At 46.3% G+C, this 17,880-nt stretch overlaps 1 protein-coding gene across 1 annotated transcript; it reads right to left on the bottom strand.

Annotated features, from left to right (window-relative positions):
• Positions 1-789: 789 nt before the first annotated feature.
• Positions 790-17,055, bottom strand: CAVIN1 (caveolae associated protein 1). The gene is made up of 2 exons (XM_044671951.1): positions 16,450-17,055; positions 790-3,560 (listed from the first exon to the last, which is right to left on the bottom strand). Exons 1-2 carry the CDS (start codon positions 16,912-16,914, stop codon positions 2,859-2,861), a joined length of 1,167 nt encoding a protein of 388 aa, XP_044527886.1. The 5' UTR covers positions 16,915-17,055; the 3' UTR covers positions 790-2,858.
• Between the last annotated feature and the right edge of the window lie 825 nt (positions 17,056-17,880).

Raw genomic sequence — 17,880 nt, 5'->3', positions numbered from 1 at the left:
TGTGTGAGAGAGAGAGAGAGAGAGAGAGAGAGAGAGAGAGAGAGAGAGAGAGAGAGAGAGAGAGAGAGTGTGTGTTTTGGGATGTGGGAGGGGGACAAGTAGAGGACTGGGATGGGACTGAGAGTCTGGTTAGGTAAGGAAGGGTTCTGCCTATATGGAGCAGAGAACAGGTTGCTTGCTAATACTGAAGAACTCTTGGCCCTTTCTCAACTACAACCAGTTTCACAAGGGAATTAGAAGTGGAAAGGACTTTAGGGGCCATCTTGTCCAATCTCCTGATTTGTTTGCTTTTTTTTTCACCTTTGTTTTCTGTCTTATTAACAAATCCAAGGCAAAAGAGTAGCAAGGGCTCAGCAATTAGGGTTAAGCAACTTGCCCAGGGTCACATAGCTAGGAACTGTCTGAGGTCAGATTCAAACCCAGGTCCTCCTGAATCCAGTCCTGGTGCTCTATCCACTGAGCATCTACCTGCCCTCCAGATGAGGAAACAGGTTTTGGGGAAGTGGTTTGTCCAAGGTCACATGAGCAATGTCAGAGCCAAGATTTAAATCCAGGTCCTCACAACAGATTCAGTACTTTCTTTTTCCTTAAAAATCTCCTCCTCTTCTATCCTCCCCATGACACTACCCCTAATTCTCAGGGAAGCTCTCAGACTATGCAGGGAATATTCCTAGGCTTGAGGGTCTTGGCCATAAAGGACTGAATCCAAGTGTAAAATTTCTAGGACATGGTAGAGAGGTATGGTTGCTCCTATAGCATCTCTGGAGAAGTATAGTCGAACACAAGTCCTTTTAGAAAAGCAGGTTTATTGGTCAGGCTGATTACCAGGATGTAGTCCCAAGAGACTATGAGCCCTGGAGCCCAAGAGAAATGGCTTCATTGCTTTGCACCTCCCTCCCCCTCCCACTCCTCTGAAAGTCTGGCCCCCACCAGCCCATCAGCACCAAGGGATCCTGGGCCCCACCCACACCCCATCCTCCATCAACTATTTCTTCATCTCTCCAGAGGAGGAAGGAACAAAAGGAAAAAAAAAAAAAAGGCAAAGCATGTATAAAAGAGGTTTGTGTCCCTAAGCTCCCTTCTCAGAAATAGCCCCACCCCCACCCTCACCCCACCCGTGGCTGAAAATAGCTGAATGCATTTCTACGTTAAGTATAAAATACTCATAAAGCAAGGCAGCTTCTGGGAGGAAGAAATGAAGGGGGAAGGAGTGAGAAAGGAAGAAGTGGATATTCAGCTTAGAAGGACAAAGCCCCCAGCTCTTGGCTTTGACCAAAGTGTAGAATTGAAGATGCCTTCATTGGGGCTAAGCTACCTCCGTAGTTCAGTCCCCAGAGGGAAAATGGGTTAAGGGAGTAGGGTTGGCCCTGGGGGATCCAGAAGGAAATCTAATCAAAAGGCAGCAGAGACCAAGTCCTGCCAACAGCAGACAGTATCTCTCCCCAAAAGAAACTGGAGAGGAACCCCCTGAGGCAGGGAAAACAAAGCTGAATTGTGCCTAACTCTGGGAGGTAACAACAGAATACCAAGCAAACTACCAGACAGTGCCACAAGTAAACTTGGGATATGGTATACATACAGATCCCCTAACCCAGTTTTCTCTCTTCTTTTCCATCTGTCCTTCTCTGTTACACACACACCATCTGTCTCTTATTGTCAGAGGCACTTGTGCCCCTGACCGCCTCCAAAACCCTAGCTAGCCATAGTTTTCCAATCCAGCAACTTTCCATTTCACTGATCCAGACACAGCTGGGCAATGAGAAATGGGGCAGGCCCTGGCTTGTATTACTCAGCCAGGGGATAAAACTTGTTTTCTCTCTCCTGATACTGTCAGGAGGATAGAGTTGTCACAGCAGGTCAACCAAGGCAGAGATCTTGTCCCCAAATCTTATAGCCAACCCAGCCTTTGAGCTTGAGATTTGCCCCTTCTCAGCCCTTCCTCCTATAGCTGGCAATGGATCTGCTGTACTCTTGGGCACTGGCTAGATGCCTAGTCTGTTCTCCATGCTGCTAGGGAGTGGCATCTCTTTTCCCCTCTTTCCCCAAGCCCCACCTTCCTGTAATCCATCCTCCCACACAGCCATGTATGTACATGCCTGCATGGGTGTGTATATGTGGATGTAGATGTCTCTTTAGGCCTCCACTTGGCTCCAGCCCTTTTATGCTAGGACCTAGTGATGGAACCTGGCCTGGACATCTGCTCCCCCTCCCTAAACCCTACCTTTGGACAATTATCATGGCCCTGTTTGCTTCATATTCTACTGTTCTAACCCCCAAACTGCCTTCATATTCTTTCAAGAAAAGGCTTTCATTTCCTATCGGGGTGGATATGGTTTAAACCTGGAAAAAGGTGAAGGTTAAGGGTATGTTTACAGTAAGTGTAACTTGTGTAGGGGAAGACTACAAAGGCAGGAATGAGAGCTGGGAAGGGGTGAGGAAGAGAGGACAATAGCATCCTCAAGGGCTTTTGGAGGCCCTGTAATGGAAAGGGCAGCAACCTCTTTTGGGAGACCCCAAACTGGATAATTGGAAAACAAGTGGTGCCTCTTTCACCTTTCCACCATGAAGCATATTATAGTGGTGGGTTCTGCCAAAGATCCCTGTGCTCATATAAGGCAGGGATATGGAAAGGAAGGGGTGAATTCTTAAGGATGTATTTTCAATTTATAAAACTCTCAGCCAATGCCCCAGTTTGAAACAGAGAGAGTGAGGGACAGACAGAATGAAACAGAGACAGAGAGTTCAAAACAAGAAAGAACCTGGGGATGGAGGAGTAGGGGGTAGGCTTCTTCCCTACTCCTCCATCCCCAGAGCTTCCAGAGAGCACAGCTCTTCCTTTCCCTTTCCCTCTCTCCCACTCAGTCGCTATCACTCTTGTCCACTAGCACAGCATCTGATTCCTCAGTGATTTCCAGCAAGGTGTGCATGTCAGGGCTGCTCCCTCTCAGGAGGTCAGTGCCCTCACCACCATCATCTTCAATTCCATCCTCTTCACCTCCAACCTCCACCATTTCTGTGGCCTTGACAACCTCAACCTCTCCCTCTCGAATCTTCTTGACATGGAAGGTGAAGGGTGGCACCTTGTAGACAGCCGTCTTAGAACGGGCATAGACTACGTGGTCAGGGGTGAAAGATTTGCGGAGCTTGTCTCGGGATGTCTTCATCTTCTCCCGCCGCTCAGCTGTCACAATCCTTGTGCCCAGCTTGTTCATTCTCTTCTCCAGATTGTGCCTTGTCTTCTCCAGGTTCTCTTTGGTCTTCAGTCGGGTCTTTTCCAGATTCTCCCTGGTCCGTACCTTCGTCTTTTCCATTTTCTCCTTGGAGAAGGCTTTCTTGAAGTCATCCACTCGCCGAAGGCCACTTCTCTTGATTCTCTCAGCTCTGGACTCCTCAATGATCTCCTCTACTTCTACGGCCTCATCAGAAGACAATTCTAGAGTAGCATCATCTTCAGGCTTCTCTGTCCCCTCACCCAGCTCATCACCTTCCTTCTCTGGCAGCAACTCAGACTCCTTCAGGGACTTGCTGATGCTTAATTTGGCTGGAAGCTTCACTTCATCCTGGTGGGGAGAACATAGAAAATGATTCAAGGGGGAGAAGAGAAATCAGAGCTTAGTGGACACAGACAAAATGTGTTTGTGAGATAGTTCAGAACCATGAACCCAACAACTCTGGGAATAACAGTACCTCCCAAACTATTTGCCCAACATCACTGAAGGGAGCAATCACTGTAGAGAAGGGGCCTTTCTTCCTTTCTTCCTCTTCCCTCCCTTCCTTCCTTCCCCCTTACCTTCTGTTTTAAAATCAATACTTTGTATCGGTTCCAAGGCAGAAGAACTAGGCCATAGGGGTTAAGTGTCTTGCCCAAGGTCACACAGCTAGAAAGTGTCTGAGGACCTATTTGAACCCAGGACCTCTCCTCTCTAGCCTGGCTCTTAATCCCTTGAGCCACCTAACTGTCCCCAGGCCCGACTTTCTCACCAATGAACTGCTGACCAACTACTACCAACGGGCATAAAAGCCCAAGAGCCCTGAGAGGGGCAGCACTAGATCTCACTAGTGATCACTCACAAGGCTTTTGGCCTTGCAGCTGAAACCATCACCCTGGGAAGCAAGCCTTGGTATGGGACCTGGCAACTTCTTCTGTTAGCCTTGCTCCCTTAGCAACCAAAGCTCCTGAAGATCAGGAAAGAAGAATTCTTGCCACCAAAGACCTCGACATTGCCAAATGGTGGACATCAGAAAAGTATGATTTAAATATTAAAAAAAGTTACGTCACCACCTGCTTTGCTGTCATACCCAAAAGACAATAATTGGACTTTTCCATCCAATCTGCAGCTGAAACCTTATGTCAGGATGAGAGTTCCTTGAAACCAGGGCCTGTCTTGTTTTTTCTATCTGTATCTCCACTGCTTAGCATATAATAAGCACTTAATACATTCTTCATTTAATATATTCTTCATTTATTCATTGATTCTGGGTGTGGTTTCTATGTTGAAGTGGGGGGGGGAATGCTATAATCTGGGGAATATGGAAAGGAATGGATAAAAACATGATCAAGGAAATACTATGCCCAGGGTGGGGTGACTATAGAGGGAAAGAGAACCTGAGGGCTGGGAGAGGGGCATGGGGTGGAGTTTCAGAAATACAGAGTTCTTTTTTTTTTAATTCATTTATTTATTTATTTTATTTAGAATATTTTTCCATGGTTACATGATTCATGCTCTTTCCCTTCCCTCCCTTTTTCCCCCTCTCAGAGCCAACTAGCAGTTCCACTTGGTAGAAATACAGAGTTCTGAGAGGCTAGAAGGAGAAAAAGGCCTAGGGAATTGCGATGAATTATCTTGTAAGCAGCTGAAGAAGGATAATGACCAGGAAGGTCCCAGGGCTGGAGCCACAGACTCACGGGTGAGGTCTGATCCTGCAATTCTCACTCAGCTCCCCCAAGTATGCATGTACATACCAGTGACCATAACTAGTTCCGCAAAGGAGGTAGGACACCCTCTGGTGGTCACAGAAGCACATAGTCAACTTAAAGAGCAACAGTAATAATATTTATATACTTTTAAAGTTTGCAAAGTACTTTGGCTACATTATCTAATTTGAGTCTCATAGAACAATTTCCATTTTGCAGATGCTGAGCACTCACATTTTTCTGATTGCAAGCCTGGCACCACCAAGGACTTGAGGACATGGGGTCCTCAGGCTGGGGTTCCTCTCATCCCTCCCCTGCCCCCAAGGTTCCTTATCACTTCAGGACTAACTCTCTGAGCTAAGGGAAAAAGAGGCTTGAATAGTATGGTCAACCTTGCCTGGGATGGGGGTGAGGAAGGAGGTTAGAGGTCATGGCTATGGCTAACCCTCTTTCTCAGGTTACATGACTGGCTTCTCTACAGCCAGGGTTATTCCCAGATATGGAGAAGGGCATATATGAGCCAAATGCATATTTTCTTCCTCACTCTTCTCTTATCTCCCTCCCTTCACGGTCCACCTTCTAGTCCCTTATTCCTTCTTGCACATTCATAGAGGAAAGAGAATTGTTTACCTTTCCATTTCTGTTGTTTTTCAGTCCCTGTCTAGGACAGAATCTCAAGATTGCCTTTTTCCCCACCTCCACCCCTCCAAAGCCCCATCTTCCCACCTTCCCTGGATCAAACTCATATTGGTGGGTAGATGCATAGTCAGTCATTTATGTTCATCTTTTTGCCAATCCCAAATATTCCCATACATTCCTGAATGAAGAGAAACAAGGAAGGCCTCTAGAGGGAAGAAGAAAAGGAATGACTCTGTAAGTTCCAAGATTCTCTCCTCTCCATTCCATCCCTCTTTTGGTCCAGGGACCCCAGAGTTTAGGGGTGAGAGGAAGTTGGTTTTTACAAAGGGATTCCCCTTGCCCTCTGTTCCCTGCCTGCAACATTCCCCAGGACAATGAGCAGGCGGTATCCACCATGACAAAACAATTTGGAATTTGGCCAGCCTGGGAATAACTTACTGCCAAGGGAAGGGCTGGTGATGGAAGTGAAGGCTATTTACCCCTGTTTGATTGTACATGAGAACATGAACACAGACACATAGAGCAGCTTGATGTCTCCACAACACCCACCACCTGCTACAAAGATTCTCTTCCTCTTTCTTTCTCCCATCCTCACATATCCTCCAGTTTCCTGGTTTATATAAAAAGCTAGGAACACCCCCCCCCCTTCCTTCCTTCCCTGTCAACATCATTAGCTAAGACAAAGAGGGAGCCACACCTCTTCTTCCAGGCTGGGCAACCTCCCCCACCCCTATGTCCCCGAAATTCTGAGCCACTCGCATCTCTCTTTTGCTCAACTACAACTCCCAGTGACCAGTGCACAAGGAATGCTGGGATTTGTAGTCTCCTGGCCACCAGAGCTGGCTCAGAAACATCAGTGGCTTCTTGGGTAATTCTCTTCATTCCTCTGCCTCTTCTTCCTCATCTGTGGTTGACAAGAGGTGGTTTCTCCAGTGTTGAGGTCCCCTGGCCTCTCTCCGATCAGCCCTTTCCTTAGTTGGGTATGTGTCTCATTTTTTTGCTCTTCTGCTACCCCTTCCAAATGTGAATTCAGTTATTCTCCACCTCTTTTAGTTCTGTTCAAGTTCCAACTTCCACTGTTATTGTCCATTTCCTTCCCACTGGCACATTCATATATTCATTCCTGGGCAAGATAGGGCTAGAGGAGCCATCTTAGAGAAAAACCTCTCCCTTTATTGAGCTCAGGGGCCCAGGATGGGTGAGGCAGGGAATGCCAGGGAAAAACACAGTACTGCTGGAAGAATCAGGAAAACTGCTGCAGCAGCTGGGAAACAGACCAGCATTGTGTTTCTCTGCTCTGCCCCCACCCCCATCCCTTCGGCATCACTGGTCCTCCCCATTGCTCCATCCCAACCCCCAAAGCTGAGCTAGCTCATTTTCCTGGACTAAGGATTTCCAGGCAGAATTTGGGGTAGTGTGCTGGGGTAGGGTTTGGAAGAATACTTATAGACTCACTATTCACAGTCCCTGACAGCCTGGCCTCTTGGGATTTCATACACTAGAATAAAGAATGAAGCAATCTTGGGGAGTCTATGCCTACCAGTGAAGGGTGAGGGAAGGAAACTGGGAGGTGGGCTAGTAGTGGAAGGGGGAAAGGAGAGAATATAGCTTGGTTTGGAGAAAGGATTTGGTTCTTTCAATCTGAAGAGATACCTAGAACTTATAAACTCCCAAGGTGGGGATTCACTCTCGGGAAGCAATGGGGTCAATGCCAAAGGGATCTAAGGGATTCCTGGTTGGAGTGAGAGATAGGGGTGAACATCTATGGTCTGAGTTCCTGGGTCACCTTCCTTATGTGCTGGTTCTGGGAAGAGTACCCCAATGAGATTCCAAACTCTCCTTCATTGAATTGATTTTTATAGAATCATAAAACACCTAAGAATCATAGTAGGAAGAAGGCCCTTAGAGTCTAATCTCCTCATTTTTTCCTTTAACTTTCTAGTCCTGGTTCCCTGTGACTCTCATCCCTGGAGCCCAGTCTCTAAAGCCATTACAGTTTACTATAACAGCAGCCTCTTCCCCCAGCTTGGGCATACAGGGTGTACCACCCTTCACTCCATTTCCCTGGCAAGGCTCCTAAGCAAAACTTTGCCTTGCTCAGTTTTCCCATTTTTATTTAACAAAACAACCACTGCCATCCAACGTGGTTTCCAGAATTACCTTTAATGTCCAAGGTCTGAGCACATGCATACAGTCCTCACCCTGACCCCCATCAACATCCCCAAGGGCTCCCTACCAACCCCATATTAGACAGAGGTGAAGGGACTTGTTTCTGTTAATTTCACCTGTAAGTCAAAAGAGACACTTGATGGGATACAGCCACCAAAGCCCTTTCTTTTAAGAGTTCTCATTTCTGCATGACAATCCCAGTTGTAGAATGAAAAAATTTCAGGGAAAAGATACAGTCATCAAGCAGCCTAAATATGAACTTCTTCTGAGCCTAGGCAATTTCCACCCCCTTTCTTCTCTCTAATATCCAGAGAACACTTTGGGAAAAGCTTATCAAATTTGTGAGATATCTGTTAGAAGACAAGATGAAGGAAAGTTTAAAGATTGTGAGGCTGTGAATGTATGTATATGGAAAAGTAGGGGGAAAGATGATTTATACAAAACAAATCTCTATGACTTCAATTCTTGGTTGCAGTCAAAATTGTTGGAGACATTAACCCTAGAAGAATCTTTCTCTCCCTACCCTGGAGAGAAAAGGAGACTAAAACCCTTTTGGGCCACTGTATTACCCGCCTTCTCCTGGCTTCTCTTAGGTTGGCAGTTTTTGGGCACCCCGCCCAGGGGAGGATCTGGCAAACACAAAGACTCTCTTTGCAAAAATATTTTATTTTTTTTTTAGTGGAAAAAATAAATGTAAACGTTTTCTCCTAGCTAGAAAAGGAGGTAGGGAAACTTTTGGCAGGGGCCTCCAGATGATGCTCCTCCCACTCCCCTCAGCCATCCCTAACTGCTTTTGGCTAGATTATTCCCTAGGAAGGGCAGGGAAGGGGCTGAGAGAGAAACATTTTGTGCAGGACAACTGGGAGCCATAGGCCTCTTCTCTAACAGTCAAGTTCCATGAACTGGGGATCAGGGGAAGGGGTTGTAGCTCAGATATGGAGTTTTCTTTGTGGATTCCTGATAGAATCCTAAACTTGGAAGATGGGAGACCTTCTTCCCTTCAATCCTTAAACAGGAGGGGAGAACACCTCAACCACACACACACACACACACACACACACACAGATACCCCTCCCCATTTTTGACCATAGCTTGCTACACTATGAATTTTCACAACACACAATCACTTATTACAAGTCCTTGTCAGGGCCTTTCTATCTTGACCCATGCTGACTGAGCACTTAACATATACCTCTCCATGAGATCCCAGATACTTTAAATACCCCCTGTTGCTGTCAGTTCCTCAGGGTTAGTCGGGGGCCCAGACTGTGGGTAATAGGGCACTGTCCTGGGTGCCAGGTCAAAGGGTGGATGCTCAGGCACTGTCTCAGGCAACAGGTCATAGGGCACAGTCTCAGGCAGGAGGTCAAAGGGCACGATCTTGGGTGTGAAGTGCTCAGAGGACGTTTTCGGCTTCTTCTCAGGCTAAGGTGAGGAAAAGGGGTTTAAATGGGATGTTGGGTGGGTGAAGAGTGTATTGAAAGGAAGAAATCCTGGGAGGCATGCAGGATTGAAGCTGGTGAGTAAGGAGAAGGAATAGAAGCAGAAGAGAGTTAGGAGAGTAGGAAGAGGAGGAAATCACATTTAAATTATGTTTCCTGGGTCCAGGATGGGTTGGAACACACAGTGCTGAAGTTAAATTGCAAAGGGTACCTGTGAGCCAGGGGCTCAGAAATGGATTCTTCTTCTTCTTCTTCTTCTTCTTCTTCTACTACTACTACTACTACTACTACTACTACTACTACTACTACTACTACTACTACTACTACACCACACACACACACACAGATAATATCCTCCTCTACCAACCTCTCCACAAATTCCTTCCATCAGCCCTTCCCTCTGCCCTTGTCATTTTTCCTCTTAGCAGAAATCTCTGCCTTTATATCCTACCCAAACATACTCAACAATCAGACAACAAGACACAACTACAACTTTTGCAGTGATTGGGGGCAAAACTGAAAAAAAAAAAAAAAGCACTTTGGATGAGTGAGAAGATGAGGGAGGATAAAAGGGGTGGGGAGGGGAATTAGGCCACAACGAAGAGTGGGAGGTATTTTCTAAAGGGCCATTTATGTCCTACCTTGGCTGGTCTATGAATTGGGCCAGTTGAAAGGAGCCAGCCAAGCAAGCAGGCATTGGGAGGAGAGGGTAAAGAGAGCAAGTAAACAACTTTGCTATCCTCACGGTCTGGACACCCAGCCCCTACACAGCTGCTGATCCAGACTCTGATTAAACCCTCAGGCAGGGAGAACATAGGGTAATGTCTAAGAGGGGAGAGGGTAAGGAAGAAGAACATCCTGCCCCTCCCCATCAGATCAATTTCCCTTCTGCCACATCACTTCTTCCAGCCTCCTCTCCACCCCCTCCTTATCCACAGTGAACAATGGTATACCCGAATGGCCTAAGAGATTAGAAGTTTAAAAAACAGAACAGCCCTAAACTCAGTAATTACACTGAACTGGACTTAATTAACTCTAGACACTGAAAAAAGTATGTAGGAGAGAAGGGACAGACAACACTTAGGGATAAAGTCAGACCAACCTTCATACCAAAATGGCTTGAGAGAAAAGAAGTTCAAAGAAGGAGACCCCATTAAAGTTAGACCAGTAGTACTTCAAACTGATGGCCAAACAGAATCAATTTATATCATCCCACTTCCCAGAAAACTCAATCCTTATACTGTTTCCCAATAATTCTGTGGAGATCACAGCTATTTTCAGAGAAAATTAAGGGAAAAGAGGATGGGAGAAAGAGGAGAATGTTACTTTTGCTGGACATGGTCAAGAGCAAAGAAGTTGGGAGGAGAGGCAGACTTTGGAGACACAGAGCTATCCCTGGAGAAAGGCTAGGGAGGGAAGTACCCACTCTGGCAACAGCTGCTACATGATAATGCCTGGAGTCATTAAAAAAAAGAAGAAAAAAAAAGCAGGTCTTAGCTTGTCCAGAAAGTTAAAAGGGAGAGGCTGGGAGTGGGAGTAGCAGCAGGGATGGGTACACTGAAGGTCAAATAGATTTTGGGGGAGGCCAGGGAGAACAAGAACTAACAAAACCTTCTCCCCAGCTGCAGATTTCACATCTCAGATTGAGTTGTGGATGAATTCAGAAGGTCCCTTTCCTATTCCCTTACATCTAAAGTCAAAAGCTCTACAAGAAGCTAAGTGGCTCAATGGAGGCCTGGAGTGGGGAAGTCCTGGGTTCAGATACTTCCTAGCTGTGTGACCCTGGCAAGTCATTTAATTTCCATTGACTAGCCCTTACCCCTCTTCTGCCTTAGAACCAAAACTCAATATCAATTCTAAGACAGAAGGTAAGGGTTTAAAAAAAAAAAAAGCTCTAGTTGTGATCTCTAAAACTGTTCCCACTCGTATGCAATGAGTGGGAAAGGGGTATCTAAGAAGGGTATCTCTGTTCACCCTGTCCCACAGAGTAGCTCTTCCACCACCACAGGAAGCAGCCAACTATCTTTATTTCTATGAAAGCAATGATGATTCTATTAAAACAATAGCTATCAGAGTGAAAGGAGCAGAACCAGGAGAACTTTATATTCAGAGACAGAGATGACGCTGTGGCACAATCAAATGTAATGGACTTCTCTACTAGCAGCAAAGCAATGATCCAGGACAATTCTGAGGGACTTATGAGAAAGAATGCTATTCATATCCAGAGAAAGAACTGTGGAAGTAGACACACAGAAGAAAAACAGTTGCTTGATCACATGGGTCAATGGAGGGAGATATGATTGGGGATATAGACTCTAAACAATCACCCTGGTGCAAATATCAATAATATGGAAATAGGTCTTGATCAATGACTTATGTAAAACCCAATGGAATTATTCATTGACTGGGGGGAGGGAGAGGGAAAGAATATGAATCATGTAACCATGGAAAAATATTCTAAATCAATTAATTAAATAAAAATTTCAAATCACACACACAAACACAAACCAAATAGCTATTTACTGTGGAGATTTGCTCAGCTGATGCTTGTTCCAGGTTTCTGTTGCCTGAAAGTCAAAGCGCCAGCTCCACCATTGTGAATATATACAACACAGGGACTAGTTGCGTACAGTCTCCAAAGTCTACCACTCCTCTCAACTTCCTTTCCATTGTTGATGGCACCACCAGTAATCTAGGTTCAAAATCTTAAAATCATCTATCCTCCCTTTTCCCTCACTCCCCCAAATTGGCTGTCAAGTCCTGTAGATTCCACCTCCACAACATCCCTTATTTCCCTCCACTCCCAAAGCCACCACCCTTCAAGTATTCATCACATCTCAATGAAACTACTATAATAATCTCCTAATTAGCCTCCTACCTGTGGTCTCTTCCTCTCACTAATCTGTCCTGCCAACTACTAAAATAATCTTCCTAAGGCACAGGTCTGCCCAAGACACTCCCTTGCTCAAAAGCATTCAATAGTTTCCTATTATCTATATAGGATAAAATGCAGACTCCTTAGGTTGGTATATAAGGTGCTTCACCATCTGCCTCCAAACTATTTTTCTAGCTTAATTTTACACCATTTGTATTCATATAGTCCTTTTGACAGGAAAACTGGGTTACTAGCTGTTCAAACCTCTCCTGCTTCCAGTAGGATTAGGGGGTGGAGGAGAACAAATAAAATTCCCTAAAACTTCTCAAAAGCAGCACTAAAAGAGGGATATACTTTGAACTGGGGTTTGAGGCTCATCTGAGTGTATATTTCAGACTCAAAGTTTGGGTAGTAGTCTGAATCACCCCAAGTGTTTGGGGTGCTACCAGTAGTTTGGGACATAGTTTTAGGGAGGAGAGTGCCACAGGTCCCTCGGGTCTATCCAGATCTCCTCCTCTTTAATTCCCATAAGCCATAATCCCATAAGTGCCTTTGTGTCTTCATTTTTTAGCCCAGAGATTTGGGTCATGTTTAGAAAACATGGTGTAGTAGTTGAGGGGTGCTAGGAAAAGGCCTTCCTAAAAATATTTCTCTCCTCAAGTTCCTGAAATCCCCACCATTAAAGTCTTAAGAGGGACCTGGATATAATCTAAATAACTGCCTAGAAGTTAGTCCATTGGCAATCAGCAATATTAGTTTATCAAATTAATTATTATTTTCCTACCCACCTGATAGAATTGGATACGGGACAGCTAACTTTTGATTTGGTGATTTGACAGGAAAGAGGGAAGGGCAATCAATGCCTTGTGGCATTCAGAGGAATTAACCTTGGAACCAGAGTCTAGGATGAATACTGAATTAGAAAGAACCATCAGGTATTTCCCTTCTTTTTCAACTCTTCTTCCCCCAAGGAACTGGAAGAAGACCAGACCCCTATAACTGTGATCCAACAATTTGGGGTCTTCTCTCTTTCTCTCTCCCTCCCTTCCTCTCTCTCTCTTTCTGTCTCTCTGTCTCTCTTTCTCCATCTGCTCTATCACTTTCTCTCCCTCTCTCCCATAGAATCCCACATCAATGTCTTGATTATATAGCTTATCTTTGGAATAATGACCACAGATAAGACCACCATTCCCAACATATACCTCACCAACATGAGACTCAATTCTGGCCATGAATCCTTCCCCAGACCCCATCTTGAAACATACTTACTCATTATGCCCAGCATCCTAAAAACTAGACTAGGGTTTTTTTGCAATAAAAGGTGAGAACCTTACTCAAGATTTCTGAAAGTCTTGGCACTATTTTTACCTCATTCTTTTCCTGTACTCAAAGCCAAACTGTACAAGGTACTATTGTTCTCCCACTATGTGCCTCTGTATCCCCAAGCTTTTCCTTCTGTATTCCCTTGAACTAGAACGTTTGCTGAATATCCCAGGGGAACAAACTCCTCCAATTCCCACCTAGAGAAGGAGAAAGAAACTGACAACAGCTCCTGGTGATTTTTTTTCCCTTCCCTACTCAGTCACTAAAGTGGAGATTTCTCTAAGGTGCCCATCTGGCATTGTTCCCATTCTTTTCTAAGTCTGAAGATGGGTGGTGAAGCATTCAAATAACCCCAGCTTTGGCAGTCTGTCTTTCTTTCCACATCATTTAATGAAAACAGAATCCTGGTTCCTACAACCCACCATCATGGTCATAAAATAATGACCTGAATTACTTAGCCCAGTGTGTGTGATATTCATATTATAGGCGAGAGTAAGTGAATGTGAATGCATATGGAGATACAGGGAAACAGATTTATGAAATTCTGCATACTTCATGAAGTATTTCCCCTCTCCTCCATTTCTCTAAGTTTTCCTCATAGAGGCAGCTAGTGGTGTAGTGAACAGGCCTGAAATTTAGAAAGTCCTAAGTGGAAACTTGGCCTCAGATATGAGCTGTGTTTCTCTGGGCATGTAACTTAACCTCTATCTCAGTTTCTCTAATTGTAAAACGGAGGAGATAATAATAGCACCTACCTCATAAGGTTATTGAGAGGATTAAATGAGTCATTTCTTAATTTTGTTTAAAAATATTTGTTAAGTATTAGATTAAAATTTAAAAATTTTGTTTAAAAAAAAGCACTTAGCACAGTGCTTGACACAAAACAGACGAAGTATAAATACTTATTCTCTCCCTCCCTGCATCTTCATTTCAAAATAAGACACTTTCTCCTCATTGTTCAGATTTCTTTCATGTCTTTGGGGCCTGGGACATTTATATGGAGCTAACACTTCATTATGTTCATGGTCAGCTAGGTGGCACAGTGGATAGAGCTCAAGGCAAGTCACTTGACCCTATTTGCCTCAGTTTCCTTATCAATGGCAAGTCACTCCAGATCTTTGCAAGAAAACCCCAAATGAGGTCATGAAGAATCACACACAGCTGAACAACAGTATTTCATTGATTTATTCAATAAATACTGTCCACATAATGTGACACTTTGTGGGGCACTATATGATTTGGAAGAAAAAAATTCATCTAGTGGAGGCTGGGAATGAGAAATAACTCCTTTATGTTTGCTTCCTTCTTTTCCCTAAAATGTCTCAATTTTTAATCTTTTAAAATGTCAATTCCTTTCCCCAAAGCCTTCCTTCTTACAGTTCTTCCTCACCCTGTACTCTACCCCACCCTAAAGCTATCAGAACTTTTAATTGGAGACAGTCACGGGAAAACATTCTCCACCAGCTGGTGCTGGGAGAGGAGGGAACCAGGTCCCTCTTTTGTAAATGGGGACTTATAGGGAGAGGAAATCCCTGGCAAATCAAGTCACTGAGGCCCCAACCTTGGGTGGGGCAGTCATTGCTTCTTTCTCCTTTGTCTCTTAACCCAAACTGGAGGCAGATTTCGGGTCTCCAGTTTTCTCAAGACCACTCCCCCACCCCAATCACTGTTGCCAATCAGTCATCTCCCAGTTCTCCAGTGTGAAGTTCCCCAACCACAGGATTAAGTTTAGCTCTTTTAGGCGACTACAGGGTGACTAAAGGCTAATGTAACCAGCGTCCCATGAACGGGAAGCAGTTAAAACCCCACAGATCTTGGCTTCCTCAGTCAGAATGACTAGATCACTTAATGTCAGTAGAGCCGTATCAAGTTCAATATCTCCTGTTCTTTATACTTCTTTTAGTAAGGAGAAAATGAGACAGAGATCCCAACTGGGGCATTAAAGAAAACCCCAAATCTAAGAGCGTGCCCAGTTGCCTCTATTGTGCCTTTCCAGCCAAGCCCCTTGCTTCATATGTGGGTATAATTCCCAAGAAAGTGCTGCCAGAGATTTCAGTTAATTTCTATGAGCCCTACAATCACTTCTACTGATCCTGCCAGAGTCAACCCCAAGAGTCTCCTTCCCCACCCTATCTGATCAAATGGGTGGAGTAGTAAGCCACCAAGTTTCTAAGTCCTCAAAATCTGATTCACTAAACTAAGGAGCCCAGGATCCCCAGGGTTCCGCCATCTTTCACTCGTTAGTTGTCCCACTTGAGATTTAAGGGGAGAGCTGATTCAGAGGGACTTTGTTCTATCAGATTGGGGAGCAAAATAACGGGATGGGGATTAGGAAGGCCAGCCTTGCTGGCAAGAGCCCCATGGGTGCATGCCTTAGCTCTGAATCACCAAGCTATATCTGGCCAGGCCCGCTGGAGGCCCTAGTTCCAGGGAATGGCTAACCAGTGTCTGCTTACAGGCGCTGCCACTCCAGCCCTTTAGCCCAGCCCTTCCCCAAGACCCCTCCAAATTAAGCAAGGCAGCTTTCCCGCTGCCACCGTCCCATTTGCTTTCCCAACAAGTTTTCTAACTTCATCTTTTGACAAAAGCTGGGAATTTCCTGCGTGAGGGAATAGAACCTCCTTGTATCCAGCAGGAGCGCAGGAGCTAGGGGGTGATGACCTTCCTTCCTTCCACCCCGACCCCTCTTCCCGACCTCCATAAGATACTGGCGGTTCTGCTACCTGTTAGCCTACGGATGCGGAGAGATTAGAGGGACCAGGGTCGTGCAGGGAGAGCGCTGAGAACTAGAGACACAAGGGAGCCGAGAACAACAAATGCCATTCCCCAGACTGAACACACCCGGAAGAAGTGAAGATCCCTAGCTCTGGGGCAGCCTGGGGATAGGGATGGGGACAGGGTCGACACTCTTCTCCATAGCTGGGATGGCCAGAGAGGAGAGCACTGGACTCCCCCTTCCCCAGCCCCAAGGGATGGCAGCGGCTGGGTCTCAGAAAAGCTGGGAAGTCTGGGGCTCGCGGGGACCAGGCGTATGGTGGAGGCAGGCGTGGGGAGGTATAAGGAGGGGTACGCAAGCTTGCTCTCACCTGGTAGATCATGACTTTAAAGTTCCGGCGCCGCAGCAGTTCCGCTTCGTTGACCTCGAGCTTCTTGATCTGGCCGGCCTGACGCTCCAGGCTGCCTCTCACCGTCTTCACGTTGACGCTGACCTTGCGCACCTTCTCCAGAAGCTTGCTCACCGTGTTGCTCGTGGTGGCGTGTGCTTTGCCCAATTTGCTTAGCTCGCCCTGGATGCTCTGCACCGCTCCCTCCATCTCCGCCTGCCTTTCCTCCAGCTGGGCCTGGGTCAGCTGGATCTGGTCGACAGCGCCGATGATCTTGTCCAGCAGGCTCAAGACCAGCACTCCATTCACTTGGTCCGATTTGATCAGTTCCTCGGAGCCCCCTGACATCTCTTCCGCGGGCGCCCCAATCGGGGACGGCTCCGGGACTCCAGCCTCAGAGTATCCTGCGAGAGGCTGCTCAATGATATGAAGTGGTGTGTTTTCCATGTCTTTCCGGAGCCGCGTGGGGCCCTGCCGAGTGGAGGTGGAAAGCTGCGAGGGGGGAAGAGGAAGAAGAGGCAGAAAGAAAGAGAGAGGGAGAGGAAAGGAGAGGAAACCTGAGCTGAGTCCGTGTGCAACCGGCCAGCAGCCAGGACAGTGGGGCGGGGGCTCGGTGAACTCCCAGGGCAAAGCCCTGAGGCTCGCCACCCATTGGTTGGCCCTACCCCAGAAAAGGTGGGGACAGCCCGAAGGAAGGGGGGGCAGCGACTGTGGCGGGCTGTTGCGGGGGGAGCAGAGTGCCCCACCCTCCCCAGGATGGTTGGAATATTTGTAGCAGGAGGCGAGGGCCTCCTTGGCTGGCAGCAGGGGCGGCCGGGAGTGGGGCTGGAACGGGGGCGGTGGAATGTAGGGCTGGGTGAGGAGGTATTCTCCGATTTTCCTTTTCGTCTTTCTCATCTCTCCGCGAAGCCCAGTGCTAGTCACTACCACCCCTCCCGGCCCCGACCACACCCCCTTCAAAAAAGATGAAAGCAACAAGTTTAGGTCCTGAAAGTTTGGGTATCCGGGTAAGGGAAAAGATAGAATTCTCCGTAGGGGGCAGGGCTGGAGATGTCCAATGGGAAGGCCATCTGCCAAACTTCTTCCCCAAAGAAGAGAAGGGTTGGTTCTACAAAGTGGAACGTTAGACTCTTCTCCCAATTGCAATGTGTGCCCTAGACCCCCTCTCAGAAATTGCCTTGTAAACCTGATAAACAGATTCCAGAGGAATGGATTGTGCACGTACCCTCTGGTCTCCACGTTCTTGGAGGAAAGAACACAAAGCCAATATAAATGTGTATTCATGTGTACCTGTCAAACGGAGGATTCGGTTTGGATCAAATTGCAAATGTCTGGCTGGACAGAGGGAAATGGGTAGGACAGTTCAGAGTCAGGGAGAGCCCCGGGGTCCATAAAGCCTCTACTTGTGGTCTG

The sequence above is a fragment of the Gracilinanus agilis genome, chromosome 4 (assembly GCF_016433145.1).
Source record: "Gracilinanus agilis isolate LMUSP501 chromosome 4, AgileGrace, whole genome shotgun sequence".
NCBI classification, from domain to species: Eukaryota; Metazoa; Chordata; class Mammalia; order Didelphimorphia; family Didelphidae; genus Gracilinanus; species Gracilinanus agilis.
This window is presented reverse-complemented; position numbering and strand designations above follow the sequence as displayed.

What these genes read in the sequence shown, in the direction of transcription:
- CAVIN1 (XM_044671951.1), bottom strand. Translation starts at nt 16,914, where the DNA reads ATGGAAAACACACCACTTCATATCATTGAGCAGCCTCTCGCAGGATAC. An exon ending in TTAAAGTCATGATCTACCAG is followed by an intron (nt 3,561 to 16,449) that starts GTGAGAGCAAGC and finishes TCTCCCCACCAG; the next exon opens with GATGAAGTGAAGCTTCCAGC.